The sequence below is a fragment of the Gobio gobio genome (assembly GCF_949357685.1).
Source record: "Gobio gobio genome assembly, chromosome: 25".
Taxonomy (NCBI): domain Eukaryota; kingdom Metazoa; phylum Chordata; class Actinopteri; order Cypriniformes; family Gobionidae; genus Gobio; species Gobio gobio.
Genome location: NC_137121.1, coordinates 4,388,647 through 4,405,799, shown reverse-complemented (window position 1 = coordinate 4,405,799; position 17,153 = coordinate 4,388,647). Strand labels below are relative to the sequence as shown.

The following is a 17,153-nucleotide window of genomic DNA, read 5'->3' as shown; positions in this document are numbered from 1 at the left end:
CTAGCAAAATAGTAATAATGCTAACAACATGTTAACAATGTGTTAAATCATGTTAGCAACATTAAATCATGCTAGCAAAATAGTAATAATGCTAGCAATGTTTTAAATCATGTTGGCGAAAATGTTAAATCATGTTAGATGTTTTTCTGGTAGACTATTGGCTTCAAAACATTAAATCTTTGAACTTTAAAACTACTTCAAACTGAAAACTTCCAGCTTTTAAACCTTTTTCAGACTTTCTGGTCTGGCTTTCTAAAGCCGAGACGGTCTTGATGAACTTTATCCAGTGGATTTTTTGTGGTGCGATGTCGTGAATGAGTAGTCTCTGTGTTCAGACTCTGAGGATTCCTCTGGGCCTGAAGTACGCCTGTCCCGCTGAGAGCACCTGGAAACTGGCCGTCTCATCTCTGCTCAAAGTGCTTTCCATTGGACTCCCTGTTGCCCGGCAACAAGCATCCTCAGGCAAATTTGACACGATGTGGCCGGAGCTAGCGAACGCATTTGAGGACTTCCTGTTTACCAAAAGGTGTTCAATTAGTTTTGAAGAGGATCTCAACATGATAGCATGATATATTAAACGCAAACATTGCTCTCTTACGCTCCTCTTGTGTCCCACAGCACACCTCCAGATAATCTGTCCATACAGGAGTTCCAGAGGAATGAAGCCGTAGATGTGGAGGTAATCTCATCTCACATCCACATGGACACACATCACTGCTATGAAACCAGCATACAAATACAGATACTCCTGAAATATTGGTTGTAATTCATGATATGGAAGGATTTTGGGCCTCACTTTATATTAGGTGGCTTTAACTACTATGTACTTACATCAAAAAAATAAGTACAATGTACTTACTGTGTTCAAATTGTATTGCAAAACACTTTTGCTGATATTGAGGTGGGATACGGGTAGGGTTAGGGACAGGTGTGGTGATATGGGTCAGTTTAAGGGTAGAGTTAGGTGTAAGGGAAGTGTCAACTGTGTAATTACAAATGTAACAACAGAAATTAATTACAGATGTGCAGGTATTTTTTAAAATGTAAGTACAATGTAAAAACATGTATGTACACAATAAGTGCATTGTATCAAATGATTAATTAAAATGTTAGTACATTATAGTTAAGGCCACCTAATATAAAGTGGGTCCGGATTTTGTGATAATAAAGTAAGTATTAAAAGGTTAGTTCACCCAAAAATGTAAATTCTGTCATTAATTCCTCACCCTCATGTGGTTGGACACCCGTCAGACCTCCGTTCATCTTCAGACACAAATGAAGATATTTTAGTGTAAAGCTGATGCTGAGAAAAGCTTCAGATAGGCCTCCATTGGCATTCAGTACATTTACACTCACAAGACCCATAAAAGGCACTAAAAACGTTGTTACAAAGTCCATCTCACCACAGTGACTCTACAATAATTTTACGATGCGACGACAATAGCTTTTGTGCGCAAAAAAAATCTAAATAACGACTTTATCCAACTTGTTCTTGTCTTCCGTGTGTGTCTCCACGACGCATGTGCGAGAATATGAGCAGATCCGGCGTTCGGGAATCCATGAAATGCCACTTTAGCCCGATTTTGAGAACTACGCCGAGACCTAAAGCTCGATCAATGTAGAATTCAACAGCTGAGATACGCGCGTCTTCCTCTGCTCGTAAACAAATCTCTTCTGGGTCATGTGTCCGAACGCCGGATCTGCGTCATATTCTCGCGCATGCGTCGTGGAGACACACAGAAGACAAGAACACGTTGGATAAAGGCGTTATTTTGATTGTTTTTGCGCACAAAAACTATTGTCGTCGCATCGTAAAATTATTGTAGAGTCACTGTGGTGAGATGGACTTTGTAACGACGTTTTTAGTGCCTTTTATGGGTCTTGTGAGTGTAAATGTACTGAATGCCAATGGAGGCCTATCTGAAGCCTTTCTCAGCATCAGCTTTACACTAAAATATCTTCATTTGTGTCTGAAGATGAACGGAGGTCTGACGGGTGTCCAACCACATGAGGGTGAGGAATTAATGACAGAATTTTCATTTTTGGGTGAACTAACCCTTTAAGCATATATTGTCTAAAATACGTGTTAAGTTCAGTACAGCAATTTTGTGTATATATTATTTGATCAGCCATAATATTATGACCTAATTTTGTGTTGGTCCCCCTGATCCGTCGAGGCATGGACTGTGGTATCTGGCACCAAGATGTTAGCAGCAGATCCTTTAAGTCCTGTAAGTTGCGAGGTGGGGCCTCCATGGATCGGACTTTTTTGTTCAGCTCATCCCACAGATGCTCGATTGGATTGAGATCTGGGGAATTTGGAGGCCGAGTCAACGCCTCAAACTCGTTGTTGTGCTCCTCAAACCATTCCTGAAGCATTTGTGCTTTGTGTCAGGAGCATTATCTGCTGAAAGAGCCACAGACACCAGGGAATACCCACTTGCCCATTTTTCCTACTTCTAACACATCAACTCTGAGGACAAAATGTTCACTTGCTGCCTAATATATCCCACCCACTAACAGGTGATGAAGAGATCATCAGTGTTATTCACTTCACCTGTCAGTGGTCATAATGTTATGCCTGATCGTGTGTATGTATGTGTCTATATATACACACACACACAATAAATGTAAATAAATGTTATATATGTATAATGTAATCTCATAAAAAATATATTGTGTATTTTGTCCTCTAGGTGGTGCAGTTGATCAGCTCAGAGATTTTACCATTTGCCAATTTCATACCCAAAGAGTTCGTAGGTCGTATCATGAGCATGCTCAATAAAGGGTCGATTCACTCCCAGTCTTCATCATTCACAGGTACAGAGTGAAAATCAACTGTCCTTACAGCAATAGTTCACTCACTGAATCATTTACTCACTCAAAAGATGACGTTAGGAAGAATGTTCATGCTGCTGTTGTCATGTAAGACTTCATGTGATAGGCTTGTGTGAGGAACAGAACGACTTTAAAGGGGTCATGAACTGCACTTATAATGTCATCAAGAGTATTACATCAAAAACATATAGAAGTAATAACTGTCCTGTTTTTGACCCTCTCTTTCGAACACGTTTTGATGGGCGTGTCACATTCAAGACTTGGAAGTAAACGCCCACTGCTTTGATTGGGTAACAGTTTTGCATATTAAAATACGTAAGTATTTAGAGTTACCACAGTTATAGTTAACAAAAGGATGAGTTTTGTATGAATGCACCATTGTTTGTCGCACTGTCACTCTTATATTACTATATTCATAGTTCATACACTCACCTAAAGGATTATTAGGAACACATACTAATACTGTGTTTGACCGCCTTTCGCCTTCAGAACTGCCTTAATTCTACGTGGCATTGATTCAACAAGCTGCTGAAAGCATTCTTTAGAAATGTTGGCCATATTGATAGGAGAGCATCTTGCAGTTGATGGAGATTTGTGGGATGCACATCCAGGGCACGAAGCTCCCGTTCCACCACATCCCAAAGATGCTCTATTGGGTTGAGATCTGGTGACTGTGGCGGCCATTTTAGTTCAGTGAACTCATTGTCATGTTCAAGAAACCAATTTGAAATGATTGGAGCTTTGTGACGGTGCATTATCCTGCTGGAAGTAGCCATCAGAGGATGGGGACATGGTGCTCATAAAGGGATGGACATGGTCAGAAACAATGCTCAGGTAGGCCGTGGCATTTAAACCATGCCCAATTGGCACTAAGGGGCCTAAAGTGTGCCAAGAAAACATCCCCCACACCATTACACCACCACCACCAGCCTGCACAGTGGTAACAAGGCATGATGGATCCATGTTCTCATTCTGTTTACGCCAAATTCTGACTCTACCATCTGAATGTCTCAACAGAAATCGAGACGCAACATTTTTCCAGTCTTCAACTGTCCAATTTTGGGGAGCTCGTGCAAATTGTCGCATCTTTGTCCTATTTGTAGTGGAGATGAGTGGTACCCGGTGGGGTCTTCTGCTGTTGTAGCCCATCCGCCTCAAGGTTGTGTGTGTTGTGGCTTCACAAATGCTTTGCTGCATACCTCGGTTGTAACGAGTGGTTATTTCAGTCAAAGTTGCTCTTCTATCAGCTTGAATCAGTCGGCCCATTCTCCTCTGACCTCTAGCATCAACAAGGCATTTTCTCCCACAGGACTGCCGCATACTGGATGTTTTTCCCTTTTCACACCATTCTTTGTAAACCCTAGAAATGGTTGTGCGTGAAAATCCCAGTAACTGAGCAGATTGTGAAATACTCAGACCGGCCCGTCTGGCACCAACAACCATGCCACGCTCAAAATTGCTTAAATCACCTTTCTTTCCCATTCCGACATTCAGTGTGGAGTTCAGGAGATTGTCTTGACCAGGACCACACCCCTAAATGCATTGAAGCAACTGCCATGTGATTGGTTGATTAGATAATTGCATTAATGAGAAATTGAACAGGTGTTCCTAATAATCCTTTAGGTGAGTGTAAATGCTAAAGCAAAGGAAAGAACAGCAAATCTCAACTACAGTATAAATCCTCAGCACATATCAAACGATCTGTAATCCTCAGAGAAGTCTCTGTTTCCATCTGTCTTGTATATTTACTACTACACGTGAATCAGTGGGCGGGGCTAAAGAGGTGATGATGTAGAAGTGGGCGTCGCACTATGACGTAATAATGTGACAAAATCCGAAACGAGCCGTTTTCTGAGCTTGATTTTACTAGCGAGGATGTTTTGAAACTCACAGGACATTATTATAGCGAGCTCTTATATGTCAAAAGATCAAGGAAAATGCGATTTGGTAATTCATGACCCCTTTAAAGTCATTTATTAGCAATGGTGAAGCACTATGAAGGCACTAACTGTCCTCTCTGGTCCGGCGCAGAGGCTGAAATGGACATCCGCATGCGGGAGGAGTTCTCTAAAGTGTGTTTCGAGACGCTCCTGCAGTTCTCCTTCAGTAATAAAGTGTCGACGCCGCAGGAGGGCTACATCTCCCGTATGGCGCTGTCAGTGCTGCTGCAGAGGGCGCAGGACGTGCTCCGGCGATACGTGGAGGACGAGAGACTCAGTGGACGCTGCCCGCTGCCCAGGTCAGCTGATGGACACACACACACACACACACACTCTCTCAAGCCCTGTTACACCCCTTTTCCACCAAGGCAGTGCTAGAGCTAGTTCAGAGCCAGAGCTAGTCCCAGTTCATAGTTGGTTCGACTGAGGAGCTTCTAAGAACTGTTTGCTTTTCCACATGCTCAGAGCCATGTCTTACGTCACTGTATACGTCTCATCTTTCTCAGCAACGCTAGCGAGGCAGCGGCAGTGTTGCCAAGTCTGCGGTTTTCCCGAGGAATTGGGCTACTTCATCACTGTTGCCGCGGCTGTTTTTCATTTTCGCGGGTTGAAGTGACCCCAATTATGTGATGTTTAGCCCCGTGAATGGAAATTTTAGTAGGCAACCATGCCCAAAAAACACATATTTTACCCCCAAATGTGATTTTTACCGGGGAAGCCTCCCTGAAACGCGATTAGGCTTGTTTTGAGTAGCAAAATCCCCTCCCCTCGAACGCAGATGAGCCAATAGCAGTTGAGTATCAGTTGCGCTGGGACCGGAACTCGGACATCTTTAGGTTTCAGCGCATTAGAGAAACATTGGAAAATCCGAAGCTATCATCGGTTTGATGGTGTTTATGCTACAAAAATGCTCAAATGTCGTGCCTGAGGTACTGTAGCACTGACTCCAGGGATCCTGAGAGGATTTACTGTTTGTCAAACTCTCGTTAAGCTACGATTAAAGTCCCTGCTAACATACAAACCATAATAACTAACTGTTCTCACGCCATGTACACTGTAGGTCAAAAACACGAAGGTCTACATTTTAGTGCCTCTCCATATTAAATTATATGTAAATTAATTTAATTTTAGATATGTTTAAGGTCTACATTATCTGTCCTACTAAGGAGGACTCCTCTTTTGATGGGTATTATAGTGAAAGGAAGAGCTCGCACTCGCAGTTTATCAGAGTTGTTTTGCTGATACAAAGTTTACGTTACCAGTTATTAACTGCACCCTCGAAAAGGCTTACGGTCTGTGTGTATGTTTGTTTACTGTTAGTTGTATCTGTGTAATTTGCTGTGTATGTTAATGGTAATGCAACAGAGAGATAGTTTGTGAATGAGACGTTAATGCGCACTTCTTATGCTTTGTTTGTTCAGCTCTTACGATGATTTTTTGGAGTGAAAAAGGACATAATAAACTTGATAAGCCATCATTCGGACGGGATATACGCTACATTCTGTGTCCAAAAACATCTCAGGATAAGGTTTTCACACTGACAGCTGTCATTGTAAGATATAGCATCTCCGTTTGTTTGTCCGAGTTAGCAACAGTAACTAAGGGGGGCGGGGCTTACTGATAGGTCAATTGGGCGGGTTTTGTTGTGAAAACCTGGCAATCCTGGGCAGCGGGAAACACACACACACCAGGCTTGTTCGAGATGCATCGGCGCTGCGCAGATGATCCACGTATGATATTAAAAAAAACCCGCATGAGTGAATCAAAAGCATAAGGAGTCGAATGCTCTCGCTGGACTCGTTATCACACCGCTGCGAACAAGCCTTCCATCAACAATGCAAACGTTGCGTCACTATTGATTCACATGGCTTTACGATCCTACATCGGCATCAAAACACAACGAAAACACAGCGAATCCAACGCATTCATGCAGTTCGCCGTAATTTGTATAGACAGAGATTACAAACGAGCAGCAGCTGTTAGCTCCATTAGCTGCTATTTCAACAATGGCGGATCTCCAGTTTGTGTTGGTCTTGTTGACTCCGCCCCCAGCGCCTGACGTAATCGGGTCTTACTTCTAGCCCTGTTCTAGCCCAGCAATGTTTTGGTGCTACTTAAGAACCACTTTTCCTGGCTCGGAGCTGGGCTTTGGGTGTGGAAACACAAAGAACCGATTTGAAACTAGGCTCTGGCTCCGATCTAGCTCTGGCACTGCCTTGGTGGAAAAGGGGTATTAGACTGGTATTAAAGGGTTAGTTCACCCAAAAATGAAAATTCTGTCATTAATTATTCACCCTCATGTCGTTCGACACCCGTCAGACCTCCGTTCATCTTCAGAACAGAAATGAAGATATTTTAGTGTAAATCTGATGCTCTGAAAGGCCTCCATTGGCTCAATGGCACTTTACACTCTCAAGACCCTTAAAAGACACTAAAGACGTCGTTACAAAGTCCATCTCACTACAGTGGCTCTACAATAACTTTATGAATCGGCGACAATAGTTTTTGTGCGCAAAAAAACCCTAAATAACGACTTATATAGTGATGACGATTTCAAAACAAGGCATCATGAAGCTTCGAAGCGTTATGAATCAGTGAGTCGATTCATGATTCGGATCGCGTGTCAAACTGCTGAAATTTGGCGATTCAAACTGCTGAATCGACTCACTGATTCATAACGCTTCGAAGCTTCATGAGGCCGTGTTTTGAAATCGTCATCACTATATAAGTCGTTATTTAGGGTTTTTTTGCGCACAAAAACTATTGTCGCCGATTCATAAAGTTATTTTAGAGCCACTGTAGTGAGATGGACTTTGTAACGACGTCTTTAGTGCCTTTTAAGGGTCTTGAGAGTGAACCGTGCCATTGAGCCAATGGAGGCCTTTCAGAGCATCAGCTTTACACTAAAATATCTTCATTTGTGTCTGAAGATGAACGGAGGTCTTACGGGTGTCGAACGACATGAGGGTGAGGAATTAATGACAGAATTTTCATTTTTGGGTGAACTAACCCTTTAAGATGCGTTTTGGTCGATCGGATCACAAGTAGACGAGGGAGACATTCCCGTTTACACCTGGTCTCTTTGGTCCACTTTCAATCACTTCTGTCCTGATTTCTTCGAGGGGAGGGTAAATGTAGCGCGCATCCCATAATGTTCACGCGTTACGTCAGTAGACGGAGAGTAGTAGACGGAGTTTAGTGGCTGTTCGTGTGCATTTGACCACATGACCATGTGTTTTCCACTACCTCTGAAAGTGGACAAGCTCAAAACATTTTAGACCTGTATTTGGCGCTGTCCACTTAAAACTAAAATATAGAACATTTATTTCATTGAAAAATAGTTAAGGTGTGGTCACATTTGACCAACAATGAGTATGAGTGACCAATAATTAAGCAATGAGGGTTAAATACAAGAAAAACATTAACATTAATGTTAACAATGTTGCATCTCCATCACTCTCCATAGTAAAATGATCCTGTAAATATGGTTGACGTAATAAACAAATTGCTGCAAATACCCGCATAGTAAAACTGTTGTGTATCGGCTTAAGGCAGCCATTCAAATGCATCGCCAGGAGATGAGAGCATGTGGCTACTCTGTTTTTCTTTTCTTTTTTTCGTGAAATTGTACACAATACATATATTGAGACATAACACAAAAAAATAACAGTATAGACAAACACTTACATAGTGGGAGATGAAGGAGAGAGAAAAAACAAACAAACAAACAAACAAAAAGGTTGTGAAAAGAGAGATCTTGTAATTAGAATATGTCTTTGGGGAGTAGTTAGATTTTATTTTAAAGGGTTTTTAGTAATTTATTAAATTCACCCCCCCTACTCTGTTTTTCAACACCTCTGGCTTTAACTGTTATGCCACATTAGCGGCAAAACGCTATTTATTGTTTGAATTGCATATTCAATTTCATATCAAAAGCAGGTTTGGCAGTTTGGCGGGAGATTTAAATATGTGGCGCACCGCCACGAATTAGTCTATGTGTGGGAAACACTATTTTTTAATGCAACATTCTTTTGATTTTGGGATGAAATGTATGGAAGCTTGTTTCCGATTCTGAGGATAAAAGTTCTGTTACCTTTTTATATATTTTTTATTCCTTGGCAGAAACAAGCTTCCGTAGAAATGTGTGCCGGACGATCTCTTTCCCTGTGTTTTCACTAACTAATCCGCACAGGACTTGATTCTGAGTGTTCACTATTTCTACAGGCAACAGGTGACTGAGATCATCTTTGTGTTAAAAGCCATCAGCACGCTCATGGATTCCTTGAAAAAGACTCAACCAGAGAACGGTGAGACGGCTTTGTCCTTCTGATTATTTAAACGCAACATTTACACACATTGACGTGAGCCTCTATTCCGTGGTTAAAGGGTTAGTTCACCCAAAAATGAAAATTCTGTCATTAATTCCTCACCCTCATGTGGTTGGACACCCGTCAGTCCTCCGTTCATCTTCAGACACAAATGAAGATATTTTAGTGTAAAGCTGATGCTGAGAAAGGCTTCAGATATGCCTCCATTGGCATTCAGTACATTTACACTCACAAGACCCATAAAAGGCACTAAAAACGTCGTTACAAAGTCCATCTCACCACAGTGACTCGTAAACTACTGTCGACGACAGTAGTTTTTGTGCGCAAAAAAAAATCAAAATAACGACTTTATTCAACTTGTTCTTGTCTTCCGTGTGTGTCTCCACGACGCATGCGCGAGAATATGACGCAGATCCGGCGTTCGGGAATCCATGAAATGCACACTTTAGTCCCATTTTGAGAGCTACGCCGAGACCTAAAGCGCGATCAATGTAGAATTCAACAGCTGAGAGACGCGGGTCTTCCTCTGCTTGTAAACAAATCTCTTCTGGGTCATCTGTCCGAACGCCGGATCTGCGTCATATTCTCGCGCATGCGTCGTGGAGGCACACACGGAAGACAAGAACAAGTCGAATAAAGTCGTTATTTTGATTTTTTTTTGCGCACAAAAACTATTGTCGTCGCATCGTAAAATTATTGTAGAGTCACTGTGGTGAGATGGACTTTGTAACGACGTTTTAAGTGCCTTTTATGGGTCTTGTGAGTGTAAATGTACTGAATGCCAATGGAGGCCTATCTGAAGCCTTTCTCAGCATCAGCTTTACACTAAAATATCTTCATTTGTGTCTGAAGATGAACGGAGGTCTGACGGGTGTCCAACCACATGAGGGTGAGGAATTAATGACAGAATTTTCATTTTTGGGTGAACTAACCCTTTAAAACCTAGCGTGTTGCCTACCTAGACAGCATTTTGACGTTTTACATCCCTGTTTTTGCTCATTTCTCTTCCTCTTGGCTGTCGGGGCGTCAGTGGATGGGAACGTGTGGGCTCAGGTGATCGCGCTGTACCCGACGCTGGTGGAGTGCATCACCTGCTCATCTCCTGAAGTAAGCTCCGCCCTCAAAGACGCCCTGGGGCCCTTCAAAGACTTCATGCAACCGCCCGTCTCCAAAGTGCAGAACGGCGAGTCGTGACTGAACGTTTTTATTCCACCGCGAACATGAATGTGACTGTTTCATACACCACGCGCGAGGACTCCCGATTCACCCCCATCGTCATGGCAAACCGTTGATTGACAGCTCCAAATCCCATCATTCTAAGCTTCTTCTAATACGAGCTGACGGTAGACTCTGATTGGCCGACTTTAACGATGTATTAACTGCTACGGTAAATTTGCAGTGTTTGTTGTTTTTATGGGTTTTTGGTTTTTTCTCCCCTCTTAATGTACAGTGTTTGGTGATAGTGTTAAAGATGTCATTAAGAATTACGTATTTGGGTTGAAAATCAAATCCGAAAAAAAAAATGATTTACAAAAAGAGAGGATGGAAACCTACATGAAGGATGGTCTTTTTTTTTTTTTTTGTGAGATTTTCTCAACAGCAATGAATTTTATGCAAGATCTTACTGTAACATTCCATGTCATCTTTAGCCGCATTGAGAAGGGTTGAACCCGGTGTGTGTACAATAATAAATGGTACAGTTCTATGAACATCAAACGTATCGCTCCTCTGCTTATTCATCAAACGCTGCAGTTCATTTACATTCAAATATGACTGTATGAAAAACATTTCAAGCTCTTTTGAATGTACATGAAGCATTAAATAAGTACGATTTAACCTGCATTCGGGCAGTATTCATCGCCGGATAATTGCAACCTGACAAGGTGATCAGGATCTTGAACTTGAATGAGCTCCTGCAACTGTAAGGCACAGACATTTCAAAATAAGAGTCCCGGTGTATTTCGAGCTTGTTTATAATTAAAAGTCACGCATTATATATTCGTTTTTGGTTACACAATAAACTGTGTTTAATTTAATTCCCATTTAATTCATAGTCAGGAGGAAAGACCAGTATTTGACACATATTCAATAAAGTATCAGGATTATAATAGCTCACTAAAACCATTAAAAAATCTAATAAATATAAACAAACTTATTTGAAGCTTTAGCTTAACCTGATATGGCCTACTAAATAAAACAGAAATACAAAGTTATAAAAACTATATAGATGTTTTTAAAAACAAACAAAAAAGTGAATTGAGCTCTTTCGTGTATTTTTAATGTCAAAAACAAAATGATGTCAAAATGTCAGTTCAAGTGACAGTCGTTTATGTAAGGCTCAAATGCTTAATGTATTACAATTGAACTAAACTCATTAGATTTAAGGAGACTAAATCTACTGTAGATGTCTACTGTAGATTTAGTCGACTAAAACTAGACTAAAACTAAAAACAATTCAGGTGACTAAAATATGACTAAAACTAAATGGCATTTTAGTCAAAAGACTATGACTAAAACTAAATCAAAATTTGCTGTCAAAATTAACACTGCTGAAAAGGTGTGTGTCTGGATCAGGGTGATCCAATCCAATTTTGTTTTGAAAAACCGGCACATAAGTAAGATGGATTACCTGATCCTGGATAGCAAAACATGGGATTTCCAAATCCAGATCATTTTGATCCAGATTAAATGTTTTGAACAAACTGGCCCCAGGATATTAAGATCATGTTCCATGAAGATCGTATTATTAGTACTAATATGCATTGCTAAGGACTTCATTCATTTGGACAACTTTAAAGGAGATTTTCTAAAAATGTTTTGCACTCTCAGATTTTCAAATAGTGGTATCTCGGACAAATATTGTCCCAACAAACCATACATCAATAGAAAGCGTATTTATTCAGCTTAAATATGTCTCAATTTCAAAAAATCGACCCTTATAACTGGTTTTGTGGTCACATATATTTTGAAGAACGTTGGAAACCAGACATCGTTTTTTTGGAAGTCGACGGCTACGTCAACATTTTTTAAAATATCATATTTTGTGTTCGGCAGGAACAACTTGAGGGTAAATAATATAATTTTTTGAGTGAACTCAGTGGCGGTGTCTCACAAAAACCTATGATATGGCACGAGTCCTGGCCGTACAACAACGACATCCCCAAATAATCACATTACATCTAAACAAAATGTCCACAAACATCCACTAAAAGACTTGACAACAATACAAATACTGAAACAGTCCTATAAGCCTTCACTGTGTCCTAAACGCGACACGCAAGGAAAAAATACATTCTTTTTAGTTTTTTAAAGTGCATATTATGTGCTTTATTCAATGTAAAAAGAATTTAAAGTGACCTTAATAGACATTGAAAGCAATTCACCTCAGATCTTGAACATAAATGAAAGGAAACAACTGTTTAAAACTGTCAAGGTGATTAAAAACGAAATGTTTGTCTTTTTTGTTAATCTTGCAGAGAGCCCGCCCACACGCTCTTCTGATTGGCTGTGATTTTTGATTGATTGCTCTCTGGTCGAGTCAGGTTTGCCGATGAAAATCGTGTTGCGTCTGTTTAGGACACGACAGGCTGTTTAAAAGTGCCTTTCAAAGCTTCAACAGAACTAACGAACAGCCTCGTGAGATATGGCAAGCCATTTTAACAATTAAAAGCTATACTGGATATGTGTTGCAGATATCTGTAATTCAGTTTTGCCTAGTCAAAAAGAACATTTCAGATATCCGCAACTACATTCTTCTTATCTTTAATTGTCATTTCAGATATCCACAAAGACATTCTTCCTTGGACAAATGACGTCATGTTTGCCATTCATTTGTATGGGGTTTATCATTACAGATATCTACAATTCAGTTGCAGATATCCGTAATTCACACAGTGGATATCTGCCACTGAATTGTAGATATCTGTATTTCCAGTTTGAGATATCTACAATTTGATTCTGACCAATCGTAACTCAAGTTCAAGATATCTACATGTTCCTTTTCAGATATCTTAAATCAAGTTTTGACTAGGCGAAATGACATTTGTAGATATCTGTAACTTTCATTCTTCCTAGTCAAAATGTAAATTACAGATATCTTGAATTGGAGTTTTGACTATTCGAAATGACGTTACAGATATCTGAATGCAAATTAGTAGTATTATTAGTAGTATTTTGAATAATGATGTTTAGTCTTGCTAATGCTATAACTGCTCAAATGTATGCAGTGAATGTTAACTCGTAAGCACGAGTTTGTGTGTTATAAAGTCAGAATTGCAAGATATAGTCAGAATTGCGTGATATAAACTCGCAATTTTGACTTTTTTGCGCAGTTGCGAGTTTATATCTTGCAATTCTGACTTCTTTTCTCAGAATAGTGAGATCTAAACTGAGTTATAAAGTCCAATTCTGAGGAAAAAAAGAATTGCGACAATTTTCGCGTTTATATCACAAATATGTAAACTCGTAATTGCGAGAGAGTCAGAATAGCGAGATAAAGTCACAATTACCGTTTCTTTCTATTCTGTGGTGTAAACAAGCTTCCATAGTCATAATGTATGATTAAGAGCTCATATTGAAAAATGCTGGATTGTTAAGTAATGGCAATAAACTGTACGGCTTTTAAAGACTTAGAAAGCAATATTTGGCATGATCCTTGTCTTTTATTCCCGCCGTAGTAAAATTGAAAATGTCCTGGAAAAGTACTGGAAAATGGCTGCTGGAAAAGAGTGGGAACCCTGAGCAGAGCTTGTTGTTCAAATCATCAAATCACATAGCACCTGTTAACTATTAACTTGTATTTACACTGATTAGCACAATGTCGGAGCAGCCAGAAAGTGTTTTTAATCATCTTTTTTTAAAGGGTTAGTTCACGCAAAAATGAAAATTCTGTCATTAATTCCTCACCCTCATGTGGTTGGACACCCGTCAGTCCTCCGTTCATCTTCAGACACAAATGAAGATATTTTAGTGTAAAGCTGATGCTGAGAAAGGCTTCAGATAGGCCTCCATTGGCATTCAGTACATTTACACTCACAAGACCCATAAAAGGCACTAAAAACGTCGTTACAAAGTCCATCTCACCACAGTGACTCTACAATAATTTTACGATGCGACGACTAGTTTTTGTGCGCAAAAAAAATCAAAATAACACCTTTATCCAACTTGTTCTTGTCTTCCGTGTGTGTCTCCACGACGCATGTGCGAGAATATGACGTAGAAGTAACTTAATAATATTACTTTTGCCAAGTAACTAGTAATGTAACGCATTAATTTCCAAATTTACAACAAAATATCTGAATTACTTTTTCCAAAAAGTAATGCAAGTTACTTTTTCACATTCATTTGACTGACAGCTCTCCTGCCCCCATGTTGAGAAAAATAAGTGCAGAGGCGTGTGTGTGTGTGTGTGTGTGTGTGTGTGTGTGTGTGTGTGTGTGTGTGTGTGTGTGTGTGTGTGTGTGTGTGTGTGTGTGTGTGTGTGTGTGTGTGTGTGTGTGTGTGTGTGTGTGTGTGTGTGTGTGTGTGTGTGTGTGTGTGTGTGTGTGTGTGTGTGTGTGTGTGTGTGTGTGTGTGAACATGAGGGTTATTGTAGTTCTAGACTAAATGTGAGCATTTATTTATCTCACTTGCACAATAAAGATTCTGTACTCGTCAAAATGAATAAAATCAGTCAAATGCAAAATCAGAGGACTCTGCAAACCTCCAATAACCTGTTAAAAAAAACAACTATTTTTATGCATAATCTACCTTTATATTTAATTGACCAATGTCTTGCTGCTGACCTGTAATGATGAAAATTACTAGATTGTTTGTTTTTATTGGTAAAACTTTTTTCTCCTGCATCCTATTCTACCATTATCCAGAGCTGCGCCCTCTAGTGTTCATGCGGGAATTTGCATTTTTACCTTATTATTTCAATTTTGGTATGAAGAGGTCTTTACCGTTGCACAAAAATATAACTTTTTTGTTATAAAAAAAAACAAGCCCAGCCCAGGTGAGAAAAAGTAACGCAAAAGTAACGTAACGCATTACTTTTCTTGAAAAGTAACTAAGTAACTCAATTAGTTACTTTTTAAGGGAGTAACGCAATATTGTAATGCATTACTTTTCAATGTAACTTTCCACAACACTGATTAGGACTAGCCAGAGAGACGTTGATATCCACAATGTTAAAGGGTTAGTTCACCCAAAAATTAAAATTCTGTCATTAATTACTCACCCTCATGTCGTTCGACACCCGCAAGACCTCCGTTCATCTTCGGAACAGAAATTAAGATTAGGGATGCACCGGTTGACCGGCCAAAAACCGGAACCGGCCGGTTTCTTTGTATTTTTCTGCCGATTTATCCTGAAATGCGCCCGCGTGCACATACGCCTATATTGCTATCATTCGCGAACATGTCACTTGTGTGTTACAAACGGAAACTGGAGAACTGAGGGAAGAGACGAGATGCTGAATTCTTACCTCTCCGCCTGCACAAGCGAAGATAGTGAGACGTTTGTTCAGCTCAGATTCTCACGTGTTGGATCGGATGAGAACGAAACAGACTAACTTGTGAAAAAGCCGAAATACTTCTTTTTGTAGCCTAAAGAAGAACATGCTGCACTTTTGAAATGAAATAATATCAGTTCTGTAGCCTGTAGGATGATCATTTATATTTGGTAACACTTTAGAATAATGGTCATTAGTTAACATTAGTTAACTACATTAGTTAACATTAACAAAGATTAATAAACGCTTTATAAGTGCAGTTCATTATTAGTTCATGTTAATTTCAACATTTACTAATGAGAGATAACTGCATTATTAAAATCTTGTTAACATTAGTTAATGCACTGTGAACTAACATGAACAAACCATGAACAGCTGGATTTATATTAACTAACGTTAACAAAGATGAACAAATACAGTAACAAATGTTCTGCTCATAGTTAGTTCATGTTAGTTAATACATTAACTAATGTTAACTAATGACCAATATTCTACAGTGTTACCTTTTATTTTACCTTAAAATTACATTGACTTAATTTGATTTAAAAAGCACCTGCTGTAGCATCTTAGTTTTTTTCGTTGCACTAAACATTATTTGATTTAACATTTTGGATCAATTATATACTTTGGTTTTATTGAATTTCACTTTTAAAGACTTTTTTTCTTTACACTGAATTTAAAAACAAATGCTGATTTAAGTAACATCTTTGTTTGGATTGCGGAATATGCAGTTGTTGCCTTTAATTTCACCTTTCAGCCTTTTAATTTCCAATTCAATTTCCTGTTAATTTCAGATTGCCGACTTGTTTTCATTAGCCAAAAGCCAATTTAGCCTGTTAAATACCAAATAAACATCTTGTTCATGTATACTTTCATTACTTTATTGTGTAAAAAAAAAAAACGGAAATCGGTATCGGAATCGGCCAGTTTTCTTGAAAAGAATCGGTATCGGAATCGGCCATGTAAAATCATGATCGGTGCATCACTAATGAAGATATTTTAGTGTAAATCTGATGCTCTGAAAGGCCTCCATTGGCTCAATGGCACGGTTCACTCTCAAGACCCTTAAAAGACACTAAAGACGTCGTTACAAAGTCCATCTCACTACAGCGGCTCTACAATAACTTTATGAATCGGCGAGAATAGTTTTTGTGCGCAAAAAAACCCTAAATAACGACTTATATAGTGATGACGATTTCAAAACACGGCCTCATGAAGCTTCGAAGCGTTATGAATCAGTGAGTCGATTCAGCGGTTTGAATCGCCAAATTTCAGCAGTTTGACACGCGATCCGAATCATGATTCGACTCACTGATTCATAACGCTTCGAAGCTTCATGATGCCGTGTTTTGAAATCGTTATCACTATATAAGTCGTTATTTAGGGGTTTTTTGCACACAAAAACTATTGTCGCCGATTCATAAAGTTATTGTAGAACCGCTGTAGTGAGATGGACTTTGTAACGACGTCTTTAGTGCCTTTTAAGGGTCTTGAGAGTGAACCGTGCCATTGAGCCAATGGAGGCCTTTCAGAGGCATCAGATTTACACTAAAA

General features: G+C 39.5%; 1 protein-coding gene across 3 annotated transcripts in view; it reads left to right on the top strand.

Annotated features, from left to right (window-relative positions):
* The window catches only part of mon2 (MON2 homolog, regulator of endosome-to-Golgi trafficking), an 84,800-nt gene extending 73,981 nt beyond the window's left edge, over positions 1-10,819 (top strand). For 2 of the 3 annotated variants that reach the window (XM_079810182.1, XM_079810181.1), the window contains exons 29-34: positions 336-526; positions 619-679; positions 2,697-2,820; positions 4,870-5,077; positions 9,003-9,085; positions 10,137-10,819. In XM_079810182.1, the coding sequence (XP_079666308.1) occupies positions 336-526; positions 619-679; positions 2,697-2,820; positions 4,870-5,077; positions 9,003-9,085; positions 10,137-10,300 (831 nt within the window). In that variant the 3' untranslated portion in view covers positions 10,301-10,819. Of the gene's footprint in view, positions 1-335; positions 527-618; positions 680-2,696; positions 2,821-3,096; positions 3,154-4,869; positions 5,078-9,002; positions 9,086-10,136 lie in introns of all 3 variants that reach the window. The other variant, XM_079810180.1, reaches the window with a different exon arrangement.
* Positions 10,820-17,153: the final 6,334 nt, after the last annotated feature.